The sequence below is a fragment of the Myxocyprinus asiaticus genome, chromosome 34 (assembly GCF_019703515.2).
Source record: "Myxocyprinus asiaticus isolate MX2 ecotype Aquarium Trade chromosome 34, UBuf_Myxa_2, whole genome shotgun sequence".
Taxonomy (NCBI): domain Eukaryota; kingdom Metazoa; phylum Chordata; class Actinopteri; order Cypriniformes; family Catostomidae; genus Myxocyprinus; species Myxocyprinus asiaticus.
Genome location: NC_059377.1, coordinates 38,375,601 through 38,397,236, shown reverse-complemented (window position 1 = coordinate 38,397,236; position 21,636 = coordinate 38,375,601). Strand labels below are relative to the sequence as shown.

The following is a 21,636-nucleotide window of genomic DNA, read 5'->3' as shown; positions in this document are numbered from 1 at the left end:
TTTGCTTAGCATTGTTTTTACAGTTCTGATTATTTCCAAAATCAACATTGCAATTACAACAATTAAGAATGTCAAATATGCCAAAACTAAATGCAGTGAAATTGGTTGCCGACATGAATTATTACCCTCTATCATTTTTCTCTCTTTCTATTAATCTCCTATTCACAAAATAGAGGCCAAAAGAGGCTCAGCCAGCTGCATGAGATTATCTTTTTTTTTTTTTTCTGATTACAAATCAACGTCAGCACAACCCCTAAAACACGCAAGAGTGCCATCCTCTCTCAGTGAGCTCCGCCTCTCTCCCTCCCCCAGGCTGATATAAGGATGTCCTGCACTGACTCTGAACACAGTGAGTGGGAGGCCGAGGAAAACCGGAGATCAGGGAGATAAGAGATTTAAATAAATAAAAAAACAGTGAACGGTGGCACATCTGAGAGACTCAATAGAGAGAGAAAAAACGAAAGAAAAAACAGGATAAACTAACAGCACTGAAGAAAGCTGTTTGGGGGATACCACGTGTGTGTGTATGTGTATATGTCTGTATGAGGCTGTTGATATATGTTGAAACAGGGTTAGTCAGATACTAAGGAAATTCAAAGCAGATTATGGAACCCTCAAGTCCCGCGGAGGGCCCGGTGGAACCCAAAGAAAGAAGGAAAATTCAGTTTGCAGTCCCAGCCACAGAACCAACCCAACTGGACCCGCGGCAGGTTGAAATGGTAGGAGATTCTTACACATGCACACACTGACAGGTAGTGCTGACCAGGGGTGGACTGGGAAGAGAAATCGGCCCTGGATTTTACATAGAAACTGGCCCAAATGTTGAGCATTTTTACTGTAATTCAAAAAATTCTGGTTCTCATTACTGAAATGAGAAAAACATTTATATATTGAAATTAAGTATTCTTACATCATATTAGCATTTGTTGTACTACCTTAAATTATGATGATTTTACTGTTATTGTACTGTATTTTTACTGTAATGAGAGGTGATATGACAATGTCAAGAACATGTCCGGGTCACATTTCATCCCGAAATCAAAAAAAGCAAAAAAAAATTTTTTGCTTAAAATAAATGTAACTTTTTTAGGACCTTAAAAATGTTTGCATTGTGATATTTTCATTACAGTTCTTATTACCGTGATGCAAAAAAAAATAATCAGATTCTCGTTTCAACAATGTGTAAAAAGATATAATATTTAAATGGTTAAGTATAGTAGTATTTGTTGTACTACCTTTATACTTACTTTGCTGTATTACTGTACTGTATTTTTGCTATAATGAGAGGTGCTATGAACATGTGAAAAACATATCCGGGTCATATTTCATCCTTAAATCAAAAGAAAGAAGTAAGGAATTACATTTTACTTAAAGCAAATTTTGCATTGTGACACCGTAATGAAAAAAAAAATCAGATTCTCACTACTGAAATGTGGGGGAAATTCTTTTTTTTTATCAAGTATTTTTGCATCATGGTGGGATTTATTGTAGTACCTTCATGCTAATCATAGTATTACAGTAATGCTACATTACTGTAGAATATTTTTTACTACAGTGAGGATCACCTTTTTTTATTTTTATTTTTTTATCCCCTTTTCTTCCAATTTGTAATGCCCAATTCCCACTACTTAGTAGGTCCTTGTGGTGGCGCGGTTAACTAATCGTGACCACGAGGAGGTTACCCCATGTGACTCTACCCTCCCTAGCAACCAGGCCAATTTGGTTGCTTAGGAGACCTGGCTGGAGTCACTCAGCATGCCCTGGATTCGAACTCGCGACTCCAGTGGTGGTAGTCAGCGTCAATACTCGGTGAGCTACCCAGGCCCCCAATGAGAATCACTATTAATAATAATGTGAATTCAAAAAAAATAAAATAAAACCTTTGCACACGTTACTGTAATGAGAATTTTAAAAAATGCAGTTGGAAAAATGTGCTGTTATAATGTCACAAAGCAAAAAATCTTGATGGTCTTTTTTTGGGGTGAAAAATGACCTGAACATGTTTTCGTGAGATTCACCCTCACACTGAACTAGCTCAAAAAATGTGAGGCTGCAAAAGTTATAAATCTGTCCTGGAGATGGTAAACAGTGTGTGTGACCTGGACTTTGGGTGAGTTGATGGTCTGGATACTCTGGATAACAGAACCTGGTTTTATTGCCTCTTGATTAGTGGTGTGTTCATGTTGTGGTAATGTGCATGTTGATTTTCTCATAGAACAGGGAAGCCACTTTTGTCCCAGATGTTTCCAAGTCTGCTATTGATTTTGGCATTGAATTCAGTTTCACAGAAATATTTGAGATAAAGGTGCATTGAGATGCACTGAAAGCTGTAAAAATCCCTCTTACTGGATCTTTGAGATTGACAATGCAGATGTGTGTGTGTGTGTGTGTGAGAGAGAGCGCGAGTGTGCTTGGGCCAGTTCCCTGTCCTGTTGCTGTTGTAATTTTAGTCTTAAAGTAGGTCGGAGAGCTGTTTTGCTGCAGAGATATGCCAGCGATTCATCCTCAGGAGACATGAGTTAAAAAAGGTGAGAGGAAGAGGTGATGTACAGAGGCTTCTTTTAAAGTCACTTTTGTCATTTCTATTTAATATTTGACTCTTTAGCATCTTCTAAAGGAATAAATGCAAATGCAATCTTCATTTGGGGCTTTTTTCTGCAAATATTGAATTTGATTAATTGTGTTTGGTATAAATAGCCTCTAAATCGAGAGACTGATGCACTCAATTGCAGAATGGATTGCTGTGGATTAGGCCAGTGATAGGCTTATGTTTGATGATAAGGAAATCAAACAATATATTGACTTCTAAAGCCACTTTTTGTCATGCTTTACTTGCCACAGATCTGCCACAGTAATGTAATACCTTTGAATTATACCTGCATTTGTGGGGCTTTTGCAGCACATATTGATATGTGACAAATAGATTGACATTTGTGTAGATGTTACGTTCACGAAAGTTTTCCTAATGGCCAAGATTTATGTAATGAAGACATGATTTAGGTTGTTTTAGACGTTTCTGTGCACTCTGTGCCTCTCTTCCTGTGCTGACAGGAAGCTGTTGCTCAAGACTCAAGAGCATGTGCTTTGTTTATTAGTGTGAGAGACTGAATGGATGGTTTGCATTTGGTGCTGGTAATGTTAAGTGGTAAAACATGGTCACCCATATAAGTCTTCTTTACAACAGGCCTCTAGTTTAATTTGACCTCATTTACGTAGTACACATTCTTGGTCTTATTTTGCATGATTCATCAATGCACGTAATTCCTAAGAAAATACATGTTTGTCTTCATTATATTTCATTAAAATGCAATGACTTGGTTCTCTGAAACAACTTTCCATTTCCGCTGATATCACCATGTCCGCAGGTTACAGGAAAATGTTAACTATTAGCCAAATAGCTTTAAGGCAGTATTTTTGCAAACTTGCACTCAGGTCTGACTCTATTCTGGTTTGGAACGCCCCCTTTTTACCATTCAATCAATTACTGATGAATAAAATTAATTTCCACTCTGTTTTTGAAAATACTGGCCTGCATCAAGCAAACAACTAAGGAGATTGCTGAAATCACTGGAATTGGTTTAAAAACTGTCCAATGCATTATTAAAACCTGGAAGGATAGTGGTGAACCGAAAGCTTCGCACAGGAAATTAATTATTGTGATCGGAGATCACTAAAACGCTTGAAGTCACATCGTAAAAAATCGACAGTAGAACTCACGGCTATGTTTAATAGTGAAAGTAAGAGCATTTCCACACGCACAATGCGACGAGAACTTACAGGATTGGGATTAAACAGCTGTGTAGTCACAAGAAAGTCACTTGTTAGTGAGGCTAATCAGAAAAAACAACTTCAATTTGCTAGGGAGCATAAAGATTGGACTGTGGAGCGAAGGAAAAAGGTCATGTGGTCTGATGAGTCCAGATTTTCCCTATTCCAAAGCGATGGGCGTGTCAGCGTAAGAAGGGAAGCTCATGAAGCGATGCACCCGTCATGCATAGTGCCCACTGTACAAGCATCTGGAGGCAGTGTTATGATTTGGGGTTGCTTCAGTTGTTCAGGTCTAGGCTCAGCAATGTTATGCAGCAATGAAATGAAGTCAGCTGACTACCTGAATGTACTGAATGACCAGGTTATCCCATCAATGGATTTTTTTCTTCCCTGACGGCACGGGCATATTCCAGGACGACAATGCCAAAATTCGTCAGGCTCAAAGTGTGAAAGAGTGGTTCAGGGAGCATGAGGAATCATTTTCACATGAATTGGCCACCACAGAGTCCTGACCTTAATCCCATTGAAAGTCTTTGGGATGTGTTGGAGAAGACTTTACAGAGTGGTTCAACTTTCCCTTCATCAATGCAAGATCTTGGCCAAAAATGAATGCAACTCTGGATGGAAATAAATGTTGTGACTTTGTCAAAAACAATGCCACGATGAACGCACACTGTAATCAAAGCTAAAGGTGGTCCAAGAAAATATTAAAGTATGCAACTTTTTTTTTGACCAGTCAGTGTAAAAGTCATGAAAACTAGAACCAATATGGAGGACAAAACCTGCAAAAATAATAAATAAGTCCATATATTTGTGCATAAAAAAATATATAAATTAAATGTGAGAAGAGACATACAAATAAATAAATGCAACCATTAATGCAAAAGTAATACAATATAAATCGGTTGAGGAAATACAACATTAAAAGTTGATTTTTTAAAATTGTATATTTCTTTAATCATCAATAGTTTGACTGTGATGCCTAAACAGCTGTTGTTATCCTCTCATTAGCATGTTGCGTGAAGGAAAAATAAACACAGAACTGCATACAGAAATAAATGAATGATTGAAGAAATTTAGTAATGTAGAATTTAAAAAACAAATTGCATTTCCCCAACCTTTTATGTTTTATATTGCATTATTTTTGCATTGGTCATTACATTGTTTATTTTTAAATATATATATTGTATATGTCCGCACATTTAATTATTTAAATATTTATTTATGAATAAATATGCAGATGTATGTATTTGTGTATTTATATATTATTTTTGCAGGTTTCATCCTCCATACAACAAAAGCAAAGGCATTAGCAGCTAAAACAATATATTTGTCTCAATGCTTATAGTGATACCATGTTTTAGGCATTCTTTAATTATTACCTCATTAAGTATTGACGATTAACCAAGAAATAGCATTAACAAATTCTAAGTCAATTCTCAAGATTTCTCAAATTTAATTCCAGTAAGTATAGACCAGAGTCTGTTCCCAAAATCATATTATAAATGTCAGTGTAATCCACTACAAATGACTAATTCTCTAAAATTGTTAATTTGCTGATTACTTAATTGGAAAAAGTAATCACATTACTAACTATTAAATTAAAAAGGATATTGTGTAACCCAAATATTGTGTAACACAAGTAGTGTGCTTAAAAGTAACTACCTTAATTGAAAGTCAGTAACTGTAATCTGATTACAAGAATCGAAAATGTAGTGAGTTTTTTTCCACTAAAAAAATTAATTTGATCAAAGTAACTAATTACCTTGTAATCAAAGCACACCCAACACTGATAAATATGTTTTCATCTTTGTCCTATTTTGTAGTTAATGGATACTGTCCAATATGTGTCTATGTATCCGACTGAACTGAAAGCATTTATTTTTGTCTCCCTGGTAACTTTTTTCATCCTCCTGCCATATTTCAAAATTGCTACAAGAGCAAATACATAGTTAGTCAGATGTTCTATAAAGTGTTACAACAGATGCCTTAAATCAGCCCAAGGAATGGATTGTTATTCAGTACATGTAGACATAATTCACTTCCTAGTTTGAAGATATTTCCCAAAGTATCTTTTGTCATCTAAATTGTATGACCAAATCCCATAGTGACTGTCACACTATTATATAAAGCACTTATGGTTTTACTCTTTAAAACGGATGTTTTGACCTCTATTTTTTTTTTTTCTGTTTGCTGTTTCTTTCTGCCATAGTGAAGCATGGATGTTTAAAATGTAATTTTGTATTGTTGAATACTTTATTCTGATTGGTCAGTCGCCACAAGTATTTTTGTACAGTGACCACTAAAGTGTATAAATAACATTTAATTATTGCAAAATAAACCAATGCACTATACTATAATATTTATAATATTTAATTATATGTATTTTGGCCAAGATTTACTTAAATTGAGAAAATATTTTATTCTATTCTGTTAATATTTTTTTTTAAACAAACATGGTCCCCATGGGATATTTGAAGTCAACTGGGGCACAACAGTCATTCTAATTTTACACCCCAAACTGGGTGTCAGTTTTTCCATTTATCAATTTTTTCTTGAATTTTGTGTAACAGAGGTTCATTTCAGCCTCGTAATTAAATCCAAATTTAGGCTGATTAAACTCCCTTGGTGTTTTATCCCTTCTGGGGCCTCTAAATTTAAACTTTTTTATAGAGGGCATTGGTTTGGATATCAGCATTGTGTCAGATGTAGTCTTACGTTTGTATCCTATAAACATGAACATCACGGAATAGTGTTTATAAAAAATAAAATAAAAAAAAACTAAGCAGGTCACCAGTTCACTGCATGATGTCTTCGTTAATTTGCCTTCCCTTCCCCCTTCATTTACACTCTCTGCCTTTGAGTTCCTTGTTACAGAAGCAGCCAAAGGTTTGAAGGAACCAACCCTTATTTCTCTTAATATATTAAGTTAAGAAGTGGCACGCAAGTCCTTTCTGGCGTCCATATAGCGATACATACCAGTCTGGTTTCGTCTGAGGAGTTTAACGAAGTTAGATGGAACAGCTTTCTCACAATTATTAAAGGAAGATCTATCTTTTATTCAGCTAACCTGATTTTGTAGACTATTCTCAACACAAGACATAAGGGTTCTTCAATTTTGCACCTAAGGTTAAAAAAAAAAATTTTTCTTATCAAGAACCATTTAATAGGATTCTTGATTTTGCTTTATGGTTCTTTGGGGACATTGTTTGTTTCAACATCCCGACCAGCCAGACACAGCAACATTGGCTCAACCAGTGGCGTGAATTTGGGGCTGGACTACCTGTTTTTTCCAACCAATGGCAGAAGTGAGGAGTGTTTGAGAAACCTGTTTGAAAACAGTCATTATTTTGGCTATTCTGTTTTAGTGAGGATGGTGGAGCAGAATTCCCACACTTCAGCTTTAAATGGTATCTGCTATGTTGTTCATGCAATCAGGCTTTACATATGCAAACATCATTTATACATGTAAGCGAGGTTTCCGGAAAGGTTGACACAAGGGAAATGATAATCTCTTGGGTTAATCTCCATAATGTTAAAATCTTGTTGATCTCACTATACCACTGTGTGATAAATACTGGCTTGTTTCTAATCTTCTGCTTCAAAATAAAGAGATGTAATGTACTGTGTTGAAATTTGCATCATAGGATATGTCTATGAAGGAATTAATTTGTAATGCAGGTGGAGGTAATGGTATAACTCATGGTTAGAAATAGAATTTGAACAGATAGCTACAAGTTGGCAATTAATCCGATTGCGAATGGAGCTGTTTAGTCGTGACGTGAATTTGTAGGGCAAGCAGTAGGTTCTCAAACCCATTGGCTGATTTCCAGTGGGTTTGGAGAATAGCGGCTTTAAATCAGTGATTTATAAGGTGCTGAGTTTGTTTTGTGCTAACACATTTTGCATTCCCGGTCAAAAATGACCGGCCCACTAAGATTATTTATAAATCTCTCATATTGCATATGTTATCATTAAGATATTGCATTAGATCTTTTTATCAACTTCTTTTTAGTAATAATGACAGCTTTTATACTGCTTTTTTGTTCATATTTTAGTATAATATATAACCTCAGGTAACCTCAGGAGAAATACAGGCTGCTCTGGAAAAAGACGGTGTGGTTGTTTCAAGGAGCACAATACAACGATACTTGAACAAAAATGAGCTGCATGGTCGAGTTGCCAGAAAGAAGCCAATACTACAAAAAAGCCCGGTTACAATATGCCCGACAACACCTTGACACGCCTCACAGCTTCTGGCACACTGTAATTTGGAGTGACGAGACCAAAATAGAGCTTTATGGACACAACCATAAGCGCTATGTTTGGAGAGGGGTCAACAAGTATTGTGCTCCTTGAAACAACCACACCATCTTTTTCCATAGCAGCCTGTATTTCTCCTGAGGTTATTTGTGGGTTTTTCTTTGTATCCCGCACAATTCTTCTGGCAGTTGTGGCTGAAATCTTTCTTGGTCTACCTGACCTTGGCTTGGTATCAAGAGATCCCCGAATTTTCCACTTGTTAATAAGTGATTGAACAGTTCTGACTGCCATTTTCAAGGCTTTGGATATCTTTTTATATCCTTTTCCATTTTTATAAAGTTCCATTTACCTTGTTACGCAGGTCTTTTGACAGTTCTTTTCTGCTCCCCATGACTCAGTATGTAGCCTGCTCAGTGCATCCATGTGAGAGCTAACAAACTCATTGACTATTTATACACAGACACTAATTGCAATTTAAGAAGCCACAGGTGTGGGAAATTAACCTTTAATTGCCATTTAAACCTGTGTGTGTCACCTTGTGTGTCTGTAACAAGGCCAAACATTCAAGGATATGTAAACTTTTGATCAGGGCCATTTGGGTGATTTCTGTTATCATGATTTAAAAAGGAGCCAGACAACTATGTGATGGCTTCATATGATCACTATCCTTTGATAAAAGACAGTTTTTGTTTTTTTTGCATGATCAGTCATATTTTCAAAATCAATGCCAAAATTTCACAATTTCTGCCAAGGTATGCAAACTTTTGAGCACAACTGTATATATATATTTACATTTATGCATTTGGCAGACACTTTTATCCAAAGCAACTGACAGTGCCCTTATTACAGGGACAATCCCCCTGGAGCAACCTGGAGTTAAGTGCCTTGCTCAAGGACACAATGGTGGTGGCTGTGGGAATTGAACCAACAACCTTCCGCTTACCAGTTCAGTGCTTTAGTCCACTACGCCACCACCACTCCATATATATATAAGAGTGTGTGTATGTATGTGTGTATGTAAAAGGATTCCTTAATCTGATCTCATACTGGTCTAGTGGGGGGCACTCCCTGCGGAAAACAAAAAAATATAAAATAATTACCACTTGCTAGATCTGAACAAAATAGGTGTAATTTTAAAGCTTAGAATCCGGACTTTACAATGCGTATAGCTGATCCTACCAATTTTTAAATAACACTTTTTTTTATTTGCTGACAAATAAGAACTGTTTCTTTCTCATAAATTGCAAATATGTCCCGATTCAAATGAGTCCAAACAAAACATTTGATAAGAAGATCTTGAAATATTCCTCAGAGTGTACATGGAAAGACGATGCACAAAAAGGCGCTAAACACACATTGTGCAAGAGTGTGTGTGTGTTCACATGTTCGCACACATGTCACATGTCCATATATGTGCTCATCTAAATTGGGATGCTCTTGATCACTTAATGTTTCTGTATTTTGTATTCTAATTCATTCATTTCCAAAGTCATTTTTGACCAGGAACACAACAAGTGTAACAAAGTTCAATAAAAAAAAGAAAATGGTCCAAATTTTGTTTGTGTTTTCATATTCCATATGTGAACAATAAAATAATTTTATTCCAAATGGAATAATAATAAAAAAAATCGGCCAGGTCAAAATGACCGGAACACAACATAATGGTTAAATAAGGTCTGTGGTTAACATTACTTCACATTTTGTTTTGAATCACAAATTACACATTAACCCTTAATGGAAAAGCTCATTTCTGGCACTTATGGCTCCGAAGTAAAAGTGTAGCAAAAGGTCAAATAATAGTTTTGCGTAGATTGCGTAAGAAGACATGGTGACTGGCTGTGTTTTAGAAAATGTGATAATGGCATCAGAGATTGGGATGATGTAATTTGAGAGCACTTTAACTCAAGCTACACTCCAGACCCACTAACTTAAAATCAGCTGAAGTATTCCAGAAATGTGCCATCGTGGGAGACAATAGACTGAAAAACACTGCTTGAATAAGTTGCATTACTAGATTGTAGGCAGTTTGGTATCTACACACACAGAGACTCAGTCATTGACGTCACAAGGTGACCTTTGGTGTGATGCATGTTTGTGTGTAAACAGAAATGAACAGGGACTGTGATTTTTATGCACCCAGTTGATCCACAGGGACACACGTTGTCTGATTCAGTGCAGAATGCTGAGTAAAGTGCTGATTTAGACTGAATATTAGTGAAGGTGTGAAGTGCAACTTGGAAGATGAGAGGCTGTGTATGTCTTATTTAATCTGAGCACAGGATAAGGAGAACTTTAAGGGAGTAATTAAAGGGATAGTTCACCCAAAAATGAAAATTCTGTCACCACTTTCTCACCCAGCATTTTATTTTGGGATGAACTATGCCTTTAAAACATCTTTATTAACTATGAATGTTTCTAGTGTGCGATGTAAACATTTTGGACCTAATTGTGTAAAACATAAAACAAATATTCAACAGAATCTAAAAGTGAGATTCACTCAAAATTACAATGGCTAACATCTGGTACACAGGACTTTCTGCTTGCGTAGACAATGTGGTTGAAGTGCCGTCATTAGCTGTTTTGATTAACAAATGTAATGTTTCTGTTCCTCGTGTAGAGAAAGATGACCTAAAACAGGAAGAGGGATTTCATTGCTTTGGTGCTTTTATGTTTGCAAACATGTGGTTATCACATGGACAGTAATGTCTTGGTTTTGGGGTGCTTTCTTGGCTATGATGAAGTCATTTAGGAGACTTGTGTCCATATGTTGACGCATTATATTAGTCAGTAGGACAAACAGCACAAGGACATTTAAATTATTGCATTTCAAAAGGTAAAAGATAATATGAAGACCTTAAAAAAGCATCTGGCCGGGATTTCTAATTTTGCGAAAATGTCCAGGATTCGGCTTTAGTTGCTTTATGATGTGCATCTGGTCTAATGCTTCATTGTGTGTGTGCACATATTTGCATTGCTTTAACCCGTCTTTGTAAGTCCTGCCTTCTCGCACACCAATTGGTCGATTATAAGAGGCTTGCAGCAACTATTGGCCAAATTCCTGCCTGTCAATCTCTCCGCGAACGTGCAAAGCGCTGTTGTGTTCGGCATCAAACGGTTGCTTGACAGTAGCAGCAAATGACAGCTGAGTGGAAACAATGCCCAAGCGAAAGTGCAAATTTACAGAAGATTTGCTCAAAAAATTCCCATGCATTCGTCCAGGTTGAGATCCATGGGAAACAGAATGTGTGACATGTAAAGCTGGCACTTATGTGTCAGTTGCTAATAAAGGTGCAAGTGATTTAGAAGCACACATTAGCTCTGCGGAGCAAAAAGGGTCAGCAAAAGGTGAAAGTTATATCAGGTAAATTAATGGACTACTTTTTGCGACCCAGGTAAAATTATCACATTGCTTCATTTTCCATGGCCATTCAGAATAATAGTAATAGTAAATGAAGGTACACTCATGGCATCAAATATTTTGTTTTAGTGCATGGACATTCAAAAGAATGTTGGAAATGTTTATTTATATATTTGTTATGCTAATAGCGTGTCTTTTTCACTGTATTAAAGTTTGCATTCATAGTAACACAGTTTTGAACCCTATTATTCAACTCCCCAAAAGGTGTCCTCTTTTTGGAAAACCAGAATATGGTCACCCTAAATAGATAGATTTGAGAGTACGATAGCAAGCTAGTACAATCGTTGTCTGCCTAGCAAGCTAACTAGATATAAAATAGTTCAATACATAGATAGTATGATAGTACGATAGCAAGCTAGTACAATCATTTTCTGCCTGGCTAGCTAACTAGCTATAAAATAGTTCATTAGATTGTACTGTCCTGCTATCGTACTATCGTTTTCAGCCTGGTAAGCGTACTTGCTATACGATAGATAGATAGATAGAATGAAAGAACAATCATTTTCTGCCTGGCTAGCTTACTAGCTATGAAATAGTTTGATAGATTGATAGTACGACAGAAAGATAGTACAATCGTTTTTCTGCTTAGCTAACTAACTAGCTATAAAATAGTTCAATAAATAGATAGTATGATAGTACAATAGCAAGACAGTACAATAATTTCCTCCTAGAGAGCTAACTAGCTATACAGTAGTTCAATACATAGATCGTTAGAATGAGAGTACGATAGCAAGCTAGTACAATCGTTTTCTGCCTAGCTAGCTAACTAGCTATAAAATAGTTCAATAAATAGATAGTATAATAGATGATCTTTTTCTGCCTAGCTAACTTACTAGCATTATGAAAGTATGATATATAGATAGATAATTTTCTGCCTGGCTAGCTTACTAGCTATAAAATAGTTTGATAGATTGATAGTATGATAGTACGATAGATAGTACAATCGTTTTCTGCCAAGCTAGCTAACTAGCTATACGAAAGTATGATAGATAGATTGATTGATTTACAATGTGAGGATGCAATATTATGGAAACAAGAAACACATGCATGCAAGTTGATTTGAGAGTCAAATACTGACAGGCCATTTAGCCAAATAGGTCCAATGCTAATGCACATAAAACAAAGAAGATGGAAAAATCATGTGGATTGTTGAGGAGAGATGTTTTTGCCTGGTGGATGATGAAATGGTCCATAGATGATCACTGAAGGGGGGGACTCGAGCCATATCAGGGATCAAAATGTCACAGTCTTCGGTGTGGCCTCTTTTGACTTGGGCCAGTAAGCAAGCACCTAGCAACCACCCCAAACACCCTAGAAACTACATAGCAACCACCAACAAACTACTCGGAACACCATAGTAACTGGACAGCATTGCCCTGGCAACCACCCAGAACACCTATGTTTGAAAGTGGACAGCTTGAAAGCAATGTTTATTTTTTAACCACAATGTAAAAGTAAAAAGAGTTAGGACAGACGGGCCTGTATATTACATTTAAGCAGGTTGTAAAAATGGTTTCCTTGGATCTTATGTTTCAGATCCGACGACGAAGACCCACACCTGCCACACTGTTCAAAGTAGCAGATCAAACAACAACTGAGGATGATAACTCCACCCATCAGGTACCACAGTTCCACCTCAGTTCTGGAGGTTAAACAGCATTCAGAATATGTTTGCATGGCAATACAAGAAATTAACTAAATTGAACTTTACGTTGCAGTGCGTATTCTATTCGGCAATAACTAACAGATGATTGAAAAGTAATGTGGCCATGCCATGGTACAGTGATGGTATCAGATCAAACTGAATAATTTCCACATTAATTTACTATGGTACTTACATAGTACTCCAAAGTACTTAGAAGAGTACATGTCCAAAAAAAATTATTTTGAGGGTACATGGTATGTAGTACCATATGATTGCCATGGCAATACCATAGAAAGTTTTTTAAATAATAATTGGATAGTATTAATATATTATCTAAGTATTATATAATATATTATTTATTATAATATTTGTATACACATAATGTAATGTACATTTTGTTATATATGTGCTGCCATTCAAAGGCAAAATGCAGAAACTACATGTTGTCAAGATCAGGTTTATGACTGATATAACTGTGAATTCAGCATCAGCAGATCGAAAGTTCTGCTTCTAAAATTGGTCTGTGCTTACAAAATTTGATCAGTGCCCCCAGTGGCCGAAGCTGGAAGTGTTATTGAAGGTATGGGCACGCGTGAATGGGGATGCCGCTTGTCAGTGACCACGTTTACATGCACTTAAGAAAACTGTTTATTCCAGGGCATTTGCTGAAAGCAATGTTCTGAAACGTCACGTAAACAAGAAAAGCGTTTTCCTTACGCCGGTTAACAGATTGGGAGAAAGTGGTGTAGCACACCCAGGTTTCTCCCGGGGAACGTGGTTTATGTGGCCATGTAAACACATTAGCATCATTCTTACCGATTTTTGCAGAATGTGCATGAACAGACCGGATGCCTAATGTCGTAGGATGGAGCCATGCATCATATAAACAAGTCAACACAGCGAAAAGAATTCAACATTTCTGGGAGTACAGTGGGAAAATCACATACGCTGTAAACTATACCCATTTATAAACAACTTTCTGGTGTCCATGTAAACAAGGTCAGTAATCGGCAACACTGGGTCGATTTCAGTGGACAAGAACATTCGGTAGCAACATGTCGATTTCCAGATCAAGTTGAACAGATGGCTTTTGCCTAACTATGCCCAAATTCAGAGAAAACAGAATAAGGCAAGAGTGGGTTTTATAATCAATCCACATTTGGCTGGACAATAAAAAAAACAAAAACATTTTCAGTGTTTGCGTAGCTATTGCGTTTTGGCTTTGTAAGGCACTGTGCATGTGTTTATTGCAAGTTTAAACATGCCAATAGTGTAATTTACTTACGCTGAAACTATCTTCAGTGGGTTGTAGGGGAAAATGGTGTCCTAAAACCAAAACGAATCAACCCAAATATCTACCAGCCACCATCATTAAAAGGTAAGAATCAACTATGTCAATGATATGTGATTTATGCCTATTGTACTGTGCATATTCCTTTGATAAATATAGTGCCGCCTCTGCATGGGTTTACAAACTCTCCCAAGTCTGTTTATTCCATTTGTGTGTGTGTGTGTAAGATTAGAGATGGTGACAGCTGTGATGGGTGTGAGTCTGTGCTGCTCTGGATCATCCTGGATTACAGGAGATAGCATACAGCTACACACACACACACACACACACACACACACACACACACTCTGCTCTCTGTTTTGGAGGGCAGACATCCATCAAAAATATTCACCATCAGACCAGTGCACTGAGGACAATCTAGATTACTAGATTATGCCAACATGCTCGTGCTGCTGTTTTTGATTCAAATATCAACACGCCGAGACACTTACACACGTGTACTGTGAGAACACATGTACAAATGTACTGCATGCTTTTACAATACCCCCAAAAAGTATTTGAACACTTAAAAATGTTAAATATCGTTGCATTAGATAATAAAATATCAAACAAAGTGCCATTTATTTTAAGGATAGCAGAAGCACACTTTTTAAGCGAAACATTAAACAAAAATGATGTTTGTTGGGTCTAAAATGTCTTTTAAAAATGAAAAACAATAGATATACTGTTCATAAAAGAAACAAGTGTTTGAACACTTTCTGGTTGCCAAATGTTAGTGGAACATGTCCATAGTTAAAGGAATATCTCGGGTTCAATACAAGTTAAGCTCAATCGACAGCATTTGCGGCATAATGTTGATTACCACAAAAAATAATTTGACTTTAAAAAAAAAAATTTTTTTTAAATAAAAATCGCATTTTTGGAGGGTTTAAAGGCAGAAATTTGAAGTTTATAATTTTATAAAAGAACTTGCATTGATTTTTGTTAAAACGCATGTATTGTTTGAGCAGTAAACTTGTTTAAATTGTCATTTTTACGGTCGTTTTAGGGTTTGCGGCGTTATATATACAAAGTTGTAAAATTGGACTTTACACAGAAAAGTTTAGTCCGTTATTTTATCACATTGAATTAATCTTTACACGTATATTGTTTTGAAACAGTGAGTATTTTAACGTTTATGGATTGGCCCCATTCATTTCCATTGTAAGTGCCTAATTTTTGTAATTTTTTCTTTTTTATAGAAACAGAGGGAATATAAGCCAAAATATATTTTTATGGTTATCAACATTATGCTATGAAGTTAGTTCTGAGAAAAGCTCTAGCCTCATTTGTTTACAGATTCCACTGTTTCTAATGCAATGAAATCCAGACATTTTCAAGTGTGACTTAAGTGTCCAAATACTTTTAGTGGCCACTGTAAATGACCACACAGCTTGGGTACGCCTACTTTAAAATCAAAAGACTGCAAAAATTATGGTGAAGCGAAAAAAAGTTCACCATTGGGGTCTTTCGGACCCAACATATAAAGACAGTACAGTCAATCATAACACATAATGAGGTTTATTAATGTGTTAAAATATTCTGACGGAAGCTAGCCATGCATTACTGTGGGTTTAACATTTTTGGTCTTTGGATGTGTGTTGTCGTCTATTTTGTAAATTGTCTTGCAGATTCTCGGATGGGCTATCCCTGTCTGTACATTTCCTATTACATAGCACAAAACCCATAGTGGTCGGCACAGTGCAAAGTCTTTTTTAAAAAGTAAACAAACCCTTCCCCTCTTTACCTTTGTGTGTCTTTGTGTTTGTTTCTGTCTTTTGTTTCCCTTGTGCTTTGGTGATCCCTGTTTTGTGTGTGTGTGTGTGTGTGTGTGTGTGTGTGTATCCCCTGTGCATGTGTGTGTCGTGTTTCTAGCCGTTCAGCAGATGGCTGAAGCTCAGATGCAGAAATTAGGTGTGTATCCTCATGTAGAGGAGGAAGGGGAGGAGCCTATTCTGAGAGAGGAGGAGGAGCTATCCTCATCCCACATGCCTGGTAATCTTAATTATATTCAATAAGAAACTAGAGAAATCCTGTGCATTTGAATGTGGATAATTATCAGAAACTGAGATATTTGTTAGGAAATGAGGCAATTTGTGTTAATTATTTTGCATTTGTAAGGGTACTGCTGAACTTTTAAAAAATCATATTTGCCCACTTCAGGCCCAAACTTCTTTACAAGGGATGAAACCCTTGGTTTCCTGGTGAAATGAACACTACTACACTAGATGCGCTAAAATAATAATGACTGTAAAACCCTGTTTCCACCTATTAAGATGCATTTCAGGTGATGCATTGTGGGGTCTAAAATGTTTTGTGATCGGATCACAAAAACCACATACGAATGTGGTCAAAAACACATTTGGCCACATCGCATTTGAGGCGTAAACGCTAATCCTTCCTGCATGCGTCCCTGGCAGCAGTGAAGCTCCACCCCTGACCTGTCAATCAACCGCTGTGCTAAAACAAGAGTTTAAAGTTTGCTGGTTACGAGCGTCTTTAAAAGGAAATAACCGTCCGATCGTAAAATTTAAAAAAGCGGATACATACACAATCACGAGAGCTTCACATATCTTCTTTAGTGTGTCTGAAGTCAATACCGATGAGAAGCACGAACACCTGAAGCTCCTTTAATACAGATAATCCACTAAAATAATGGATAATTCTGGTTGACATGTTGCATTTGTGCTTAGATTTCAATTTTAACCGCATCTGGGAGAAACAGCACGCTGTTTTTTTTTTTTCTCAATGCTTTCTTTGTCTTTACTGACTTTGTTGCGCTTTAATATCAAGCAGTAACACACTGACTTAGTGATTGATGTATGCTGTCATGAAACAGAGACCCTCCCCTCCAAATCTGAACACAAGTGGTCACAGGAGACTCATTTAAGCGATGTGTCTCACCTGACCACATGTGATCGGATCACCCGAGACGCATCGTAATACCAGGTGGAAACGGGGTCATTGGGGGTTATTAATTAAAGAAACCCAAATCATGAGTCAACGGACAGATTATCAATCAAAACATATCCAACTGCTTTTACAAGCTTGTTCGAGTGTGGTCCAATTGCAAAGGACCGGGGTACGAGTCCTGAAGTCGAAATGTGAGCCGAAAGTGTCATAGAAGCACCACAAAGTGATACGCTTGTTTCAACAATTAAGTTTTTAACTAACATTTGTTTTCATGACACCATCGGTTAGGTTTAAGGTTTGTTCTGGAAACACCTGTTTTGTTGATTTAAAACTCAATAGAGCATTAACCTTAATAACCTCATCCGTTAGGGAGAATATTAAACTCGCTTATAGTGCCACACAGTGGACATTTCACCTCGGAACTGCTGTGAAACGTGTAAGAACCCATATAATATCATTTTGCCAATAACGTAATTTTCATGAGATCAGGCTCAAAATTTAGGTGGATTTATTTATTTTGTTCTGTACAACCATACTATTTTATTTTATTGATTGATTGATTAATTCATTAAAGAAATGCTCCCTTTTAAGATTCACAGGAGCAAATGGGCATGGCGGATAACCAATCGGGAATCGGAAAGGCAAGAGCCACAGAACCGACTGATGAAGAGGAGGTGTTGTTAGAGGAAGAAAAAGACGATATGGCAGAGGATGAGTGCAGAAATGTGGATTGAGGATGCAAGACTTATTATTATTTAGAGTGATTGATTATTGGTTATCAGTGATTCCATCCTTAAGCTGTTGGTTTGTTTTCGGAGAGAGAAAAAGGCTGAACACCTGGATTTTTGGAGTGGTCATATGAATTAGTGAAATAGTCATATATAAGGTCAAACCTACAGTATCAGACATCATGTATTTTGATATCACCCATAAACACAGGTAAAGTGCAAATGTTTAGTTCTTTGAGCAGTGCCGTATGAATGCTTTGAATGAAGTGTTTTCACACTCCAGGAGGAGACGTGTCAGTGTTCATATCAAAGCAAGTGTTATGCCACATTTCCTGTATGTGTGGGTTGTGTGTAGTTATGTTTGAAATTGCATGCTACCATACCTCTCTTACAATTTATACATTATAGAAGTAGTATGGTAGTATGCAATTCTAGATGTGTGTGTGTGTGTGTGTGTGTGTGTGTGTGTGTGTGTGTGTGTGTGTGTGTGTTTGTATTCATCTGGACCTGCACTGCCATCTAGTGTACAGAGGATTGATATACTAAGTCCATTGATCTTAATGAAATAATTTGCTAAAAAAAAACAAAAAAACTTGTGCACATGAAAAGGCTGACTATCTCAATTTTTTAGGAGCATTATTGTCTAGCATATTTTGCTGTTAAATCACTACTACCATCTGGGCAGCTTCTGTAAACACTGACTAAACTTCAAATGGCAGTAAATTTAGGCCTCTTTCTTACAAACTAATATAATTCATACAATTTATTTTTCCATTTTTAATCACAAGTTTTGACGTTCATTTGTGGTTTGTCAATGACGTGATAAGTTTCCACAAACGTTTTATTTACATACTGAATTTGCTTCTTTTAGATTCTAATATGGCCATAATTATTTACAGATGATACATTTCCAGATTTAGTGCCTCTGTGCTCATATACAACGGGAATATCAGAAACATGTGTAAATAATTTTGTGCAGTTACTGTAATTAAAGGATTGTATTAATATCAACTAGATAACTTATTACTAATCATAGTTTTTATTAAGAGAATGTGTTACATGTTTCTTGCATAGCAAAATCCAAAGTTAGGGAACAAATGTTGAAATGTTTTTAAACATTAATAATAGTTCAAATGAACTAAAACATAAAAAGTTCAAGGATTTACAACAGCCACATATTGCTTTTTGTAAGGGGGGAAAAAAGTGATTTTATCAACTCACATTTATATACATGTAACAATTCAAAACTCATTGACATGCAATAGGCTTATGTGTTTGTACCAATAAATATATTTGCACTGAAGTGTTAAGAAGTCTTTCCTTTTTATATTTTTTGGAATGAAAAAAAATGCTGAAATAAACTGATAGTTAAGAGTTTGCCAAAGTGATGTGTCATGAACTACATGATCAAATGTACATCGGATGAAATGAAAATGTCACTAATACTGTGTATATATTTTTCCTTTTATAATTTAGTCTTACTCGGACGTCTCTAGGTTTTAGGCCTAGTGCCATTTGGACAAAACTGAACATGGTTTGAACCTCTGTTTGAAGTGCTATGATGCTTTGTTGTTTTTGTCAGTCTACATTTGGAAATAAAGTATGATTTTTATTCCCCTAACCAATGAAAGCAATGAGAAGATTGTTCAAACATTTTGGTAATTTTCTCATTTTCTGATCATGTAAACTATTACCCAATTTAGCCAATATTCTGGTGTCTAGAAATGATTGCTGCAGATGTCTGTGTATATATATCAAGCTATCAAAGACACATTTTTTAAGCTTGGAAGGTCAGATACTTTCATAAAAATCAAAATAAAGGAACTTAAATCAATACATAGAGATAGGCAGAAGCATATGAGTCTCATGATGTATATTTTGCAATTCATTGCACTTTTGTGTGTAGTTGTCAAGGACATGACTGAAATATGAATGGAATGAGTGAGCATCTCCAGTATTTCCAAAAGAGAAAAGCAGCTCACTTGAATATTCCAGTGCATCTGATTCAGAGTATGGACCTTATTTGAATATTACATTTATAAAGCACTTTTCTGACACCACACTCAAAGCACTTTACACAGTGAACAGGGGACTCTCCTCAAAAACCACCAGTGTGCAGCATCCACCTGGATGATGCGACGGCAGCCATAGTGTGCCAGTACACACATCACACATCACACAGTGATACAGCCAATTAATGGATGGGGATTATTAGGAGGCCATGATTGAGAAGGGCCCAAGGGGGGAATTTGGCCAGGACACCAGGGTTATACCCCTACTCTTTACGAAAAGTGCCCTGGGATTTTTAATGACCACAGAGACGGTGCCTTTTTACAGTATAGTGTCCCCGTTACAATACTGGGGCATTAGGACCCACACAGACTGCAGGGTGAGCACCCCCTGCTGGCCTCCCTAATACCTCTTCCAGCAGCAACATTAGTTTTCCCCAGGAGGTCTCCCATCCTGGTACTGACCAATCTCAACCTTGCTTAGCTTCAGTGGGCAACCAGTCTTGAGCTACAGGGTGATATGGCTGCTGGCAAATGGGAAAAGTTGTGCATGTAAATGGGGTCTGTAGTCATGGAAGACAATGTAGACAAGGTATCCATGAGCAAATTAAATTGGGCAAAACCATTCTGTTGTTGCAAACAGATGGTGTCGCAGTCAATTCTTTTGTAACTGGTCTGGCATGGATTCCCACGCTGTAAACCCTCAATGGACCATTAAAAAAACCCAATTTAAACAACTTTACATCTCAAATAATACAGTTTTAACAGAAGAATTAATGTTTGCACTTTAATAAAATTATAAGCTTAACATTTCTGCCTTTAAAACCTTCCAAAAATTGGCGCCATTGACTTCAGTTGTAAACGTCTCACTGTAACCTCGATTTTTTTTAAAGAAAAGGAGGGACTAGTTGAAATACATTTTTGTAGTAATCAATATTGTGCCACAAATGTTGTAGATCGAGCTTTACTTAATTGTATTAAACCCAGAATATTCCTTTAAGGACACTTCCCCATTCAAAGTCTGTAGAAAGTCCACATGTTTGCCATTGTGGTTAACAGATAGATGGAACTTGGTACACCATTGACACGAGCTGTGACACTGTGACCTACTTCACACAACAGATCAGTCTTTTATGGTGATATAATGTCTCTGTTATGGGAACTGATGGGACAGAGGAATTGAAACCTGTGGTAATGTAAGCACTGACACAGCAGTGGGGAATTATACAGCTGTAAAACTTTTATGAAAACTAAAGGGTTTATGATGGACACTAGCACGTGCATTGAGAAAGATGACGCAGATGTTTCTATTGGCTGAATGGCGAAGTCATAGGCTAATTGATTGCTTTCAAAATCAGTGCATTTCTGTATTTGACAAATGTCTTATTCGTAATCCATTATATACTATTCATATATTTTTGCCTCATAAAAAAAGTACTGTGGTGGTAGTATTTGATTATTACTATATTCATATGTCACAGCATTTATATTAATATTGCTTTAAAGAATACCCCAGTGTTATGGTACATGTTCAAACAAACAAACAAAAAACACTGTAATAC

The 21,636-nt window shown here is 36.6% G+C and overlaps 1 protein-coding gene across 1 annotated transcript; it reads left to right on the top strand.

Annotated features, from left to right (window-relative positions):
- Positions 1–335: 335 nt before the first annotated feature.
- On the top strand, positions 336–19,907 carry LOC127424803 (protein phosphatase 1 regulatory subunit 1B-like). Its single transcript, XM_051670223.1, has 5 exons — positions 336–719; positions 12,986–13,069; positions 14,397–14,472; positions 16,300–16,419; positions 17,929–19,907. The coding sequence occupies exons 1-5, from the start codon at positions 606–608 to the stop codon at positions 18,069–18,071; spliced, it is 537 nt and encodes a 178-aa protein (XP_051526183.1). The 5' UTR covers positions 336–605; the 3' UTR covers positions 18,072–19,907.
- Positions 19,908–21,636: the final 1,729 nt, after the last annotated feature.